General features: G+C 33.6%; 3 protein-coding genes across 7 annotated transcripts; 1 reads left to right on the top strand and 2 right to left on the bottom strand.

Annotated features, from left to right (window-relative positions):
- Window positions 1-974: 974 nt before the first annotated feature.
- On the bottom strand, window positions 975-3,326 carry CFIM-25 (homolog of CFIM-25). 5 transcript variants are annotated; one of them, XM_088809818.1, is made up of 7 exons: window positions 2,954-3,316; window positions 2,797-2,842; window positions 2,088-2,181; window positions 1,896-1,969; window positions 1,727-1,816; window positions 1,544-1,654; window positions 975-1,267 (listed from the first exon to the last, which is right to left on the bottom strand). In XM_088809818.1, the coding sequence occupies exons 1-7, from the start codon at window positions 3,127-3,129 to the stop codon at window positions 1,196-1,198; spliced, it is 663 nt and encodes a 220-aa protein (XP_088665944.1). In that variant the 5' UTR covers window positions 3,130-3,316; the 3' UTR covers window positions 975-1,195. The 5 variants fall into 5 exon arrangements, with proteins under 5 accessions (XP_088665944.1, XP_007012734.3, XP_007012736.3 ...); XM_007012672.3 differs by having other exon boundaries at window positions 1,730-1,816; window positions 2,954-3,310; XM_007012674.3 differs by lacking the exon at window positions 1,544-1,654 and having other exon boundaries at window positions 1,730-1,816; window positions 2,954-3,318.
- Window positions 3,327-6,015: 2,689 nt separating this feature from the next.
- On the top strand, window positions 6,016-9,416 carry LOC18588338 (60S ribosomal L18a-like protein). Its single transcript, XM_007012671.3, has 6 exons — window positions 6,016-6,284; window positions 7,077-7,150; window positions 8,094-8,210; window positions 8,427-8,547; window positions 8,624-8,741; window positions 9,013-9,416. Exons 2-6 carry the CDS (start codon window positions 7,141-7,143, stop codon window positions 9,070-9,072), a joined length of 426 nt encoding a protein of 141 aa, XP_007012733.3. The 5' UTR covers window positions 6,016-6,284; window positions 7,077-7,140; the 3' UTR covers window positions 9,073-9,416.
- A 388-nt stretch (window positions 9,417-9,804) lies between these two features.
- On the bottom strand, window positions 9,805-12,738 carry LOC18588337 (zinc ion binding protein). The gene is made up of 6 exons (XM_007012669.3): window positions 12,506-12,738; window positions 12,332-12,406; window positions 12,108-12,238; window positions 10,799-11,318; window positions 10,423-10,536; window positions 9,805-10,251 (listed from the first exon to the last, which is right to left on the bottom strand). Exons 1-6 carry the CDS (start codon window positions 12,590-12,592, stop codon window positions 10,189-10,191), a joined length of 990 nt encoding a protein of 329 aa, XP_007012731.3. The 5' UTR covers window positions 12,593-12,738; the 3' UTR covers window positions 9,805-10,188.
- Window positions 12,739-14,444: the final 1,706 nt, after the last annotated feature.

Genomic DNA, 14,444 nt, shown 5'->3' with positions numbered 1-14,444 from the left:
AATCCACCATTTATGAATACGGGACCGCTTGGCTATCAGCCTTCTAATGGTAACAGTGGACTGTTTTACGTATCCTAAAATTTGGCCTACTCTCAAAAAGAAGCAAAAGTGTTCACTTGCCCACTTGCCCACTTGTCTGCCTGCCAGCAAGGGAGAAGCAAAACCTATCAAAGTGCAGAATTCCGAGGAGGTTGGCTTTATCTAAAATTAGTTGTAAAATTCTTTTAGGGTGTAGAGTGTCCGACTCTATCTCGTTACTTATTTTGAGTCATCATCTCGTTCGTGTCTACGGAACTTGCCTATGAATTGCGAGTCTGATGCATATTAATGAAGTGTATTTGATATTATTGGTTAAAAAAAGTCATGAAGGGCTTGAATCTTCTACTAGGCTTTTCCGCCTTCAAAGAGAGTATGTTATAGGACATGGGCTTTTACCAGAAATTTTAGTCAACTCAAAGTAACCAGACAGACACGTACTTCTACCATAAACACGCCCTGATATAAGTTAGCTAATAAATCTGATTCCTATATGGTGAGAAACAAAGTTGCCAGTCTGAGCAGACGCAAGGAAAAGATTCATAAACATTTCAAGTAAAAGAGAATAGCTAGGCCAATATGCAGTTCTGCTCCATGACATGGATTCCTGATTAATCTTTTTCCTGAATGCTCAACAAAATAACATAAGTAGTCATTTGGTACAATTTTCTTTTTTTCTGCTCCTTGATTTCTGTAAGAACTGAGTACACCTAACCCACTGGCAATGCAGAGATCTTGATTTGCAAATCAATGTAAAATTAGATAGCAGGGTAGTTCTCAAAGACCTTATTTTCCAAAGCTTAATACATTGCAAAATCAAATACCAATAAAATTTTGATTTATCAGCAGCTAAAAGAAACACAAATTAAGGAGAATTTGTGAATAATTTACAGTTCAACACATATGGTCTAGGAATTTAAAACATTGTGGAAAAGAAATTCAAAAAAAAAACAAACATAAGATAAATTTAATATTGTTGAGATCAATGTTATGTATCACTTCCTGTAAGAAAACTATGGTAATATACAAGTATGTTTCAAGGTTTCATGAAAATTACAAACCCAAGATTGAAAACTTCTATTGGCTTGTTGCACACATCTTATCACTATTTCCTGTAATTTTTACCTCAAACCCACTCCAAATGGTCAACATGCATATTCTAAGGGTCAATGATGTTGATGGAGAATTTAGATAGCAACTGTGGCACTCCTGATATTATCGGTCCGTATGTCTAAAAAATTGAAAAAATTAGAAGCATTAGCAACATGAGAAACTCTGGTGAAAATCTTATGCTATGAACAAACAAGTTTGAAGCATAAATATCAGGACATCATAATGAAGCTACCATGAAAAGAAGGCTATCTATTGATATCCAAAAGGCCTTGTTAAAGTGACATCTAAACCATGGAAGTGAAATTGCATCAAATGTTATATAAAACATTGTGGTAAGATTAGTCTCATTCAATATCCAAGCACCATTTACCCCAATTGTAGGGGTAACTTGTACCTTGTGATTTTCGTGAACCTGACACAGTGGAACTGCAAGCAATTTCAGGTTTTTGGGTACAATAAATTTTCGGCTCTCTGGCAACCTTACAAGGAAGAGTTTGGTGCACTCCTATAAAATGAGATTAGCATAAGAACTGAGAAAGGTATATCACTACAGCAGACGCAGTATCAATGTACCAACTACCTTAGGCTTTTTCACGTTGGGTGGCAAGTAAGGATACAATAACGTTTCGAAATCATGCCGCCACCACATGCCAAGACATTCTCCCACCTAAATATTAAAGAAGGTGAGAATTTTCACACCATGCCATAATAATACTTCTATAGAAATGGGGGGAAAACTGCTTTACCTCCCATTCAGTTTCACTGTCATCTTCACTGGCAGAAAGCTTCCTGGAAAGCTTACGCCTCAGTCCATCAATATCTGGAAATTCAGCTCATCTTAGTTCAGTGAACCCTTAGAAGAATACCCTTCAGCTCAAAATTGATTCACCTAGCCAAATTCAAGTTTGTAAGACAGTTTAATAAATCTAACAATTTACCTGATTCACCTGGCCTCAAACGACCACCAGGAAGCTTAAAGATGGAATTTCTAACTTGCAGCAGCAACAGATGAGGGTGTTTGAACAACTCAACCTGATTAAACAACATTGCTTAAAACATTTGTGGAAACATAACTAAACTAATGCATTCCCATGGGACTAATTTGCATGAACCACATATAATTGTCTGGTTACAACCGACAAGTTTGCCTTCTCACAACATTCAAGTGGCGCGCCATGTGGAAGATCGTCTATCCTTTATTAAAAGTCACATCCGAGGCCTAAAAATGGATGCTCTCAACCACCAGAAGCCACCTCTTTGCTTTTAAATTAACTAACGGTCTAACAGATTACCAATAGACTGTCACTTTCAAGAATTCATGTTCAAGAATAACTACAAAATACCTTTAAAAAAAAAAGAATAACTACTAAATAGTTCATACGTTTAAGCCTTCAACTAACTGAATTCCATTACTTTAAACCTAATTCTTCAATAATCCCCTTTATAGTCAAGCAGCGGTCATTGCTAATGCCAAGCACAATACAAAGAAAGAGAAAAATTCTTGCTATACTAATATAAGATGCAATTCTTTCAAAATTAAACAATATGCAACTCTTTTTAGTAATCAAAACTTCAAAACTATAACCATCAGAATAACACTGACAAAGCTGAAGCCATCGAGAAAGAGAGTAGAGAAAAATAACCAACCAGAATAACTGCTTCAACAGAAGTCCTCAGTCCATGAGCAGCATAACTGGGGGGGCAAAAATGTTAAAAGTGTTAAACCCACGAAAGATATTGGCAAATAAAAAGAACCCAATTGAATTTTACATGAAAAAAAAAAACAGCGATGCGGTAAAAGTACTTGGATTTCATCCTTTTAATACGATCGGACAGAGTTTCATCCTTGAAAACGATGGTTTCTTTGGATCCAAAATAGTAACAACTTAGAGGGTAAATATCCACCTCTTTTCTATGATCACCGCTGCTACTATGATCGTTTACTGTTGCTGCTGCTGCTGCTCCCGTGTCATCTCCCATCTTGAATTTTCGCAACAAAGAGCGCACACCGACAGAGGAAAACAAGAGTGTTGTGTTGGGATTCTTTTTGGATTATATATAGAAGAAAATAAAAAGGCAGTGCCGGAAGGAAAAGAGAGTAAACAGTGAATAGAATAGAAGAAACGTTACTGGACGTGTCCCAAAAGCAGAGTACGTTCTAACTGTTTATTTCTTCGGTCTTTAACTGTTAACGTGGCGTTCCACGGACACCTGGATCCATACAAGACTAGAATTGTGGTCCGTGGAAAGTAGGGGCGGCACGGCAAAAGCCACAAAAGGACTTGGGATGTCGGACTGCGTGGACGTGGAGAGCTGTTACTGGGCTTGGATCATTTCTTCGTTGGTTCTGGGCTTAGCTTCGAATAATGGTCCGACGCATGAAATTCTAAAAGCTTCTATCCTGTTAAGTAACACGAACGGTTTGAAAGTTAAAATATTAAAAAAATGTATGTACACTCTTTTTTTTAAATAACTTTTTATTCTTTTATTACACTAAAATAAATTTTTCTGTCAACATAAAAATTTTTTGAAAATTTTTACAAATTAATAATTTATTTTTTATGATATAAAAGTCGAGATTAGTTTAACAAATTTGAAATAATTTAAAGATTTATTTAATATTTTAATCATTATTAAATTATAAAATATATTTTTTAAAATTATAATTATTAAAAAAAAATAAAAAGAATTATTTATTCCATAAATTCTTTTGAATTTATTTAGAATCCTTTTATTGTAACTTTGTGGTAAACCCCACGTCAAACTTCCAACTTGTGAGCTTGTGCTTCTATGACCTTGTTACAGCTTTTATTATATAAATAAAAGGCTATTCAAATTTTTGTCTAGCTTTATTATATATATATATATATAAGAAAGTATTATGATTCAAATTTAAGATTTTTATGTAAATCTCATCCTACCCTTAGGTACTGAAATTTAGGAGTATAGGCAAATTAAGATTTAATTACTAAGTTCGCTTTGTTTTATTGCCAAGTTTGAGCCAAACTTGAGTAATAAAATAAATTGATTTTTAAGTATTTTACTACTTGAACCAAGTAACTCGGTAACAAAATTAAACCTTTTAATTTAAAATATATTGTTATACAATATAACCTATTGAAGAAATTGAACAACTAAATTTGCATCTAATATATAGTACATGCCTCGACTCTCGACTAAACTTGTCAAGTTGATGATACAAGGAACCTTTTTTGTACCCAAATGGCTGATTTTCTGGTTTGTGACAATTGTCTCTCATGCTTTTAAAAGGTAAAGAAATGGCCACTATCATTAAATTATTATTGTTTGAATCAAAAAAATTATAAAATTTCACATATTTTAAAAGTGAATACTTTGCTTTAAGATGATGAAAGTAGAGAACTGGAAATATCAAAGAAAAAACAATATAGTGATTATAAACATCAAATCGTCAATGTCCCAAAAAGGGCATAAGGAGTTATCAAATTATGCTATTTACAAGTTTTCTACCATATAACTTAATGTTCAAATAATTATTTATAAAAGAAATTGTGGGTTTGAACCTAATCCAAATATGAAATGTCCAATCAAAAAGTCCCATGCTCATCCTTAAATCACGGCTCTATACAATGTTTGACCCTCAAAATGCTTTATTCTTCATACCAACCAAGCCATTAAACAAAATAATAATAATAATCGTAGCCAACCTTCTTCCTTACTTTGAACTTTATTTCCATTTTTCTTTCCGATGGCTAACACTAAGAAACCAATGGGCTCCAACTAAAGGGAGGGAAAGTCGAAGCGCGTGGCTGGAAACCAACCAAACAGCAGCTTTGCCCAACTTCCCAAAATGCTTGCCCGCACCAAAAGTGTCTTCTTCCCTTTTTTTCTTTTATTTTATATTTGTTCCTCGGGGCAGGTGGGTGGTTGATGATGGATCTTGTTTAACTTCGGCATGTAACCACCACGAATTTGACAAATGCAATATACTACGTCGTTTCATACCAATATGTGACATGCAAATTTAGATGGTCATTTCAGGGTGCGTTTCAAATCCTTGGAGCACCCCGGGCCTCAAATAGTAGGCCTTCGCTCTGGCATTCACTTTCATGTATATTTGACATGGTAATCTTAGGAGGGCCCATTTACGTGTGAGGTTTGCCATCAGAATCTATAATTATGAACCAGAAATTTGACTAATTTATTTTCTAAGCTTTCTTTCCAAACCAAATTATTTCATCCATCAAACAAAGCTCAAGTTTTAGGCTTTGGATGGGGACTTGTCGTTCTCCTGGAATTCAATGACCTAAGCACATGGACATAGACATATTTTGATTTTGAAGCACACAAAAATATTGAACCACTCAAAGCATTATCACCGTCTGATTATTTTGGACCACTAGCATTCTCTAATTTCATTTTACTATCAGAAGAATTCCATTCTCAACTATTGTATTTAAACTAATAGTATTATTACTTATTAATTAGTAGGTTGCTAAGAACTATTTATTAGTCTTTCATCAAATATTATCTATATAATCAACCCAACTGTATAAAAATGAAATTGATGGCTTTTGTTAAATTGTTCAAAACCGATGAAAGATATATTGGAAAATACAGTGGTGATAACACAATGCTTTGCTCGGTACTAGAATAACTCAATCATTGCCGGCAACAAGTTGGCCATTTAGAAATTAGAAAAAAACAGAAAAATCCAAACGAAAATGGACCAACCAATAAAAATTCAATAATACCAAGAAAACACAAGATGAGTCATACTGAGGGGTTTTGTTGTCATTTTATACGTGGTCCAATTCCAATCAAGGAGTAAATAATTTTCAAGGTAGCGCTCAAATAAAGTGAATAAAAGCATGTTTATTTTATTACAAGCAATGATAAGGATAATAATAAAGTAAGACAAGCGACAATATAATAAAAAAATTATTTTTCCATAATTTTCCGCCATTATTATTTCTCAAGACAAAAATAGAAGTCAATTTTCGCTCCGTATTCAAACAGAGGAGAGAAGTTTTCTGCTTTGCTTTTCATGTAAAACACTCCTCGATTACAAATTTTTTGTAAGTTTTCTTCATTTCGGCGGTTTACAAAAGAAATCATCAATCCAAAGCTCACTCCCTAGTTCCAGTTCTTCACAGGCAAGTTTCTCTTTTTTTTCTTTTTTAATTTTATGTTCTTTGATTATTTATTGTCTGATTGTTAAGATTATGTGTTTTGAATTCGTCTTTTTTTTCTGGGATTTTAATTTTAGATTATGGTGCATATAATCTGCTTTTTCCTTTTTCTTGGATTGTCTTAGCTTAAGTCTGGTCAGGAATTCATCTGGATATTTCTGTTCCCACTTGTATATCTAAAGTTTATTTAGTAATTATTGATCCAATGAGATTTCTATCTACTTGTTCAATCATCCAAGTAATTGAATTCAAATAACCAGAGATTGAAAGTTATCAGATCGTAATTAATTATATTATTCATTTCCTTTTTTATTTGTGGTTTTTCTTTTCAATCTTCTTTCTTTCCTTTTTTTCCCCGAATGATTCCTAAAAAATTATATGTACATTTCATAGCAGTTATCCTGGATTTTTCAAAATTTTTGTTGAATTTATGAACTCTATCTTAACTTGGATCGTAGCAGAGTTTCAAAAAAGCATGAGTTTAGCTGCATTTTTGTTGTCTGGGAACTTTAAGTTTAAGAGCACGTTGACTCTGTTGAAAGATATTTCTGTTTTTAGTTCTTTGCTTCTATGCTAGCTTACCTGCTGCTAGCCTAGCCGTTTAGTATCATCATAGATCAATTTTTCCAATCAAATTTTTATTTTTCTTCTTATTTGTACTACAAAATGGACTATGTTTGAAAGCATGATTATAGATGGCAATTCATCATCAGCTATAGAATTATACCTGAGGTTCTACATTATCATTTGAAGCAGGAAATTGTTTCGTTGAGTATACACTGAGGCCTTTGATACTCCGAACTCGTCAGCTCTGGCAGACATGGAGCAAAGTAATCCATCTCTCTCCCTTTTTATATTTACTAATTTCTCTCCCTGAATATGCCAGTTATTAGTCAGGCTAATAAGTTGTAGAGAAAACCTGTACTTTTATTGATGCTGTTTGATTATATTTGTTTCCCTTCTTTCAGAAGAGCTCTTATGTTTTTTGCTTTTTGGAGGCATTTGATTTTCTTATGAGCCAGTATAAGAGTTCATTGAATGCATTGATAATGAATTCTAATACTAAATAGAAATACTGTAATGTCTAAGAATGTCACGCAGCTGATGAGAGATGTTGAAAAGTCAAATACTACCATATGATTTTTTTCTAGGTAAATAAATACCTTGATTTGTAAGAACAAGAATGGAAAATAATATCATCAGTAGTGTAGTTGCCTTACTAATTTTTATTTATAAAGTTCCTCAGTCTATGAGTCAATAGCATACAGCTTGCGACTATATTTATGGCTGCTTATCTGATAGGAAAGAAATGAAGTTGAGCTAAGAGCAGAACAGTATGAACTATATTCTACAGTGATGTGTATCTCACCTGCCATATATCCCTTTTTGTCACTTTTCAGCAATTGTTTGTTCAAAAAATACTTATATCATGGTGTATGGTTGCAGATACATATGAATGTGGTTGATCTATTGAACAAGGATAGATGGTATTTAACAGGAAAGGTTCTGATATTTGTAGAAAATTTTATGCTTTGATCCTCATCAAAAGATTTTTGTTGTGTATACCTCGTACTAGGAATCCAACATTGTGGCAATAGACCTTGTTTTTTATTGTTGTGGACAATCTGCCACAAGTAGTAGTTCTTGGAGGATTTAAGAAGAAAATGAAGCAAGTGATTAGTATGATGATTTCTTTTCCTAGGTTAATTGATGAGTATATACACTTGATCCAGTTACCTTACCAGCTATGAACATGAATTCTCAATGTCACAGGTGCTGCTGTTGAGGAGGTAGGGAATTTGAGGAACAACCTTGAGCTTTCTAAATCAGTCTCTGATAAACATCTTGATCTTTTGAGGCCATCTGCTCGATACTATTCAGTAGTTAAAGGTAGTGATCCTATTTAGCCTTCACATGCCCAATCAGGGTTTTTTGACCCATACCCTGCAGCAAGTAGAGGCACAGTGTCATTTCCTACTTCTTTGATCTATATATATTGTGCTGCAATGTTCCATATGTGATCCTCTATCAATTGAAACATTGATCTTAGCATCATGATATTTGTATGTCTATTCAATCAATTGAGAAGTAAAGCTGTGATGGTAGGGCAAGCACCAGATGCCACAGAAAAAGGCAAGTATACCCTTATCAAAGATGTAGAGGACTTCCAGACAGGGATTTTTGACAAACCTCTTCCATGCTTTGGCTGTGGGATAGGATGGTTCTCGTGAGTACTTTTTACCCTTCTTCTTCTTCTCCCAGCTGCAAATTTCCATTTATAATGTTATCTTGTTTTTTCACAGCTTCCTCTCAGGATTTGTGTGCCCATTGATGTGGTACTATGCTACATTTCTTTATTTTGGAAATCACTACCGCAAAGATCCTAGGGAGAGAGCAGGCCTTGCTGCTTCTGCAATTGCTGTAAGTACACCCCCACCTCCCCCCTCCCCCTTCTCCTCCTCGCAAAAGTAACTTATTCAATAGTTAACAACGGATCATAATCTCATACATACCAGAAGAAGTCTATCATTATTGCCATCAGTTAAGATTATTAGATTTCTATTTTTCTTGCGTTTGAACTTTTTGTTTGATAAATGTATTTCTTCAATTTTTTGTTTGATAATGAGTGAAAAATCACATTCAATATACTCGAATAGTATATAACATATACTGCACGTCTTTGTTGTTGCAGGCAATGGCATGCTCTGTTGTACTGCTGATCATAATAGTTTTTATTCTATTTTCAACCTAATCACCTAGAATTCGAAGTATGCTTCTCACACCTTTATCCATGTTGAGTTCAAAGGAATTGCATGCAAATTAAATATTGAATGCCTGGGCGGCAATGTGGAAACTGTTGTCCCACAAGCATGCCATATGAGAAACAGTACCGACCTGTCCCATCTGCTGAGCATCCTTGTAAAGACAACAGATATTGGAGAAATGTTTTGTTTACAGGAATTCATACAAGAAATTATACTTGGCCTTTGATAGAACCATGAAATTTGAGGCTATGTTTATTTGTAAGTAATACGATGAGTTCATTAATGAAATAACTTGCTTCATTGTTGATACAGAATGAGCTTTATTAACAAATTTCAATCCTGTCCGCACTCCACGGTGTTGTCATCACTGTAAGCTCACTCAGGTGATGGCTAACTGGTCGAAAGGGCAACAAAGTTAAATTGCTAGCTCTATAAGAATAACCCTCCCGCCAGATGCTGATTATATGCTTGTTAGTCCAGTGGAGGAAAGAATTCGCATTGACATCATAATCTTGTACTCCAGCGAGTCCAGGAAAGGCCTTGAATCAATGTTCCTCGGCGTCTTATAACGAATTTTTTAATACACCGGCTGATTCTCAATTAATTATAGTCCTGAAACAATAATCCAGCAGCATAAAATAGGCGGATAACTTACCCAAATAAATAAATAAGCAGAATAGGCGGCTATCTCTTCAATGAGATTCCTAGTAGGCAGAAAGTGTCACGACCTCAAAACTTATTAAGAGTTCACGTCCATTTATCAATATCTAGGCCCAAAGGAAACAAGTTTATGATTGTTATATATACTTTGGAATAAACAAATCCTTTTTGGTGGTATTTCAATGTGAATTACACTCATAACTTGGGCAAAATTCTCTTTCCTCTTATACAGTAGATGAAGGCAATTTCTATAAGCATTTGAAATGATTAATAGGTTAAAGAGCAGCTCCAACTTGATTCTCAAACAAAAGGTAGTAATAAATGACTGGCCTTTCAAAAAGAAAAAGGAATGAATGACTGTAAAACTGCAATGGAAAAACAATTGCTGGTGACATTGCCATCCTCCAAAATCCACCACAAAAGAGCTTCATTAAAGATTAATTTTAGTCTTTAGCCACTAGACGGACGTATTTGTTGTCAACTGTAAATCTGGAGCTTGAAGTAATCTGCACAGACAAGGAGAAAAGAATATTATGACAAGATTAAACAAGAGCTTCAGTTCTTAAACCAACCCCTCTTAAAAATTTACAGAAGTTCTTTTTTTTTTAGTTAAAAAAAAAAAACCTCAACACAGAAAACTTGCTAGTAAACAAATAACACAAAGAACCACCCCTCACCTTGTGCTCCAGCATTTCACTTAGTTGGGACTTCTCTTCATCTACACCTGCTTCCTGGAGGGCTTTTAGAACCAGTTTTTGCAGCTTTCGCATCTTCAAAACTCCATCAGGACTCTGCAACAATCATAAAAAAGAAAGCATAAATGCAAGTGCAAGTTCCACGGAGGGAAAGATCATTGTAACTTTAATAAAAGGAGAGTAACTTTGGGCCTCTGCTTAGTTCCCAACCACTGGTTCCAGGGAAAGGACATGGGAGCTCTTGCAATTATACCACCATGTTTATCTTAACAAAGCTATGTTAACAATCATAAGTACCATAATTTCTAATATAATGAAAAAAGGTTGAAATAAAATGAATCATAATGAGTAGACATACAGCTTTCAAGGCTGCTTTAATCAAATTCTTCCACTTTATCTTCCGTTTGTTATCTTCTTTGGTAGAGGCAGATTCTGCTTTATCTTCTTTTACAATATCATGTTTGGGTTTCTTTGACTTTCTCTTTATGTCCTCTGTTTTTTCTACCCCAACTTGAATGACTTCTCCATTGCCTGCTTCCTCTAAGCCATCATCCCCGCTATTTTTGTCAGTACCATCCCTCACAGACACATCTATTTTTCTCTTTTTCTTTGATGATAAATCTCCATTTGCTGCTTCTGAGTTGATTTGGACATGGCCATCTTTGGGCAGGTCCTGTTGTTTGGCCTCTCCAACAGATTTATTCTCCACCAACTCACCATTCACTTTATTTTCAGTTGAAACCTTAGTATCTGGGGCAGATTCTTCTATCCGTTTAGGTTGTTGCTTAGCAGGGAAAGCCCGAGCCTTTGCCCTGTGCTTCTTTCCTTCAGCATGAAGAAGCAAGGTCTGCTGGCTGGTAGCCTTAGTATTGCAAAGACTGCAAATACATAGATAATGAAGAGAATCTCCTCAGGTCTCAATGTAGAATGATAAATAACAAACACAAGCAAAATATTTATCATGTGTAATTTTTATATCCTGATAATTGGGACCGTCGCTCAGGAGCTCAACACAAACTGCCTCACCAGATGAAATGTCAAAGTCATTATATTCTGCAGCTAGCCAGATATAATTTGCTTCATTAAATGAGACATCTAATCTGATACAATAAACTTAAAAAATTACCAAAATCTATAGCATTGGCTCCAGAAATCTACAGCTAATGGACCGAATTATTCACAGAAAACCAGACAACACCCCAGGGGACCAGAGAGATTTATTCTCCGTGAATGAAAATAATTCCTTTTGCATTAAGACTTGGTTTGGTTTGTTGATCTGCTGCTTCCTCGATTCATTTATGAAAGCAAAGGAAAATTAGAATGGAAGAATTTCATCAAAACTTAAAAGCTTGTAGCTTGAGCAAAACTATGGGTAAGGACCTCTGTGCGATACAAAAATACGTTTAAGCAACACTAATTGTTTTATTTCTTCATTGAACAAAAGCCACATGCAATTCCCAACTAACACCCCTCATAACTTTTTCAGTAAGATTCATAAGTTAAATGTTCTTCCACCACAAAATAAGGCACCAACAAAGACATTCAAATAAGGTTCTAAGAAAATTACTTGACTTATTGCCCTCAACAGTATCCTACAAGCCTCCACATACAAGATAATATATAACAAAAAAGGGGCATAACAAAGTCTGGATAAAAATGAACATTACCTACAAAACCATGGAGGACGTTGAGATAAGCCCACATTTATATCAATATCAGGTTTTTCCTTTGTTTCCTTGTTGGGTTTTGCATTCGAAATATTCGGTGCTTTACCTTGTCCCTTAGGACCATATTTTTCCTAAATATGAAAAAAGAAAAAGGAAAAACATAATGCTCTGTCAGATTACTTATTAGCAAGTTACTGAATAAAATTAAGTATTGCGAAACTTACTGCCTCAGTAATGCACTGCGTATGGCCCTGAACGCTTTGCTGCCCAAAAATCTCTCCACAATCAATGCACGATAGCTACGGAATCATCCAAAAAGATGATTGATTAGTCGAGAGTTCGAGTTTAACCGAAACAAAATGTTGAAAGAATAGAAAAATGAAGGGGAAAAATAAGACCTTGGAAGCAGAGCAAATTCTGAAGTGGTTTGCTAACTTTGGTTTCTTCAAGTTTTCGCCGCAATCCTCGCATTGAAACCAAACCATCTTTTTCTCTTTCCTTCTTTATTGTTCCAGAAAATGAAGGGGAAAAAAACAAAAAGAAGAAAGGGCCGCCGGAAAAATGAATCGAACGGAGAAGAAAGATGCTTCCGGGTTCAACCGTTTAAAAAACCAGAGAGCGTTAGGGTTTTTGTTCCTAACAAAAAATTAGAATATTCTAGACAAATTATGAACTAAACGCAGCGTGACGGGCTAGCAAGACAAATGGTGCAATGGGCCGAAAAGAAGTACGTTCAAATGGGCTTGAACTTACGCCCCTCGAGCCGAAAAGAAATTTATAAACTTAGAATGAGAGTTTTTTTTTTTTCTAAAAAGTATTTTAGGTCGACTTAAGACATTTTTTATGATTCTTAAAATGTTTTACGTTGAAAATAAATTTTTTATTTTTTAAATAAGTATAAATCTTGAAAATATTTTTTTTAAAATAATTTATGTCAAAAGAAATGGATCTTTATACTAAGTTTAGCAATATATTTAATAAATATTAATATTTAACTTTAAATATTAAAAAAATAAAAACATATTAATATTTAACTTAATTTTTTAATTTAAAATATTAATATTTAAATTATTCAATATTATTAAAATTAAAATATTTTTTTAATGAAATCATTTAATACAATTAAATTTTTTATTTGCTATTTATAAATTGAATAAATTTTACGAATAATTATAATAAAATACATATAATTATAGATTTTGAATATCTTAAACAATTCATATATATTAATATTTTTATAGTGAATGCACATAGTATAAGCTTTGGATGTCTTACACAATTTTTATAAATGTTAATATTTTTATAATCAATACACATAAATATAGATTTTAGATATCTTACTTAATTGATAAATATTGATATTTTTATAGTGTTATATTAAAAAGGTGATGAGATAGAAATTTTTTTGAAAATTAGAGCTTACTTTAATTATAAATTAACATATATATATATATAAGAGTTAAAGATCGTATCAATAATTATATTACATTAATCGTTAAATAAAAAACTTAGATACAAGCATATTTAATTAGTATCTATAAACACCCGTGAATTGGATCTAAATCCGTTAACTGGATCCAAAGGAATAGGGGAGAAAAATGATCTACACCCGCATGGATACAAAACAGGCGTGAGGCAGTTAGCAGGATTTGTTACCAAGTTGTCGAACCATGCATCAATCCAGCTTCCATTATTTCAATTTTATGGGTCACAACAATGGATAGCCCATACCCTATAACCCAGCAAATATGATTTTCACAAGTTAGAAAAAAGTCTGACTGAGGCAAAAAGCAAGAATCTTATCTATCATTTGAAGCTCATAGTTGAGGACAAGATAACGAAATTGATCGAGAAATTTATAAATCTAGACGAAATAAAAGAATTGATAAAAGGAGATCATATTGAGAAATAAAAGAATTCAAAAATGAAAAATATAAGTGTGGAGACTTCAAACCCACACGTTTAGAGCGAAAGTCCTAACCCTTGCCTAAAAGCCTCCAAACTCAACCAATTCACATGTCAATCAACGGGACTTCATGTGGCACAAAACTATCACTTCAAGTGGCGCAAAGATAAGAAATTGGTTTTCTTTTATATATAGTTATAATATGTGGTTAAATATTTTGAAAAATGTTATTATTGATTTTAGTTATTTTCATATTTATTTTTATTTTAATTTTAAATTAGTGAAAATCAAATAATATTATTGCTTTGTAATAAACTCCTATTTATCATCTTAACACTCAAATAACTCCACTAGTAATGATAAAAAATATTTTTCACAAAATGATCCAAACGATAGAAAATGTTTTCGATAATTTATTTAAAATATAAAAA

This window comes from Theobroma cacao, chromosome 9 (genome assembly GCF_053813885.1).
Source record: "Theobroma cacao isolate CCN51 chromosome 9, ASM5381388v1, whole genome shotgun sequence".
NCBI classification, from domain to species: Eukaryota; Viridiplantae; Streptophyta; class Magnoliopsida; order Malvales; family Malvaceae; genus Theobroma; species Theobroma cacao.
The sequence above is the reverse complement of the archived record's forward strand: the minus strand, read 5'-3'. Positions and strand labels throughout refer to the sequence as shown.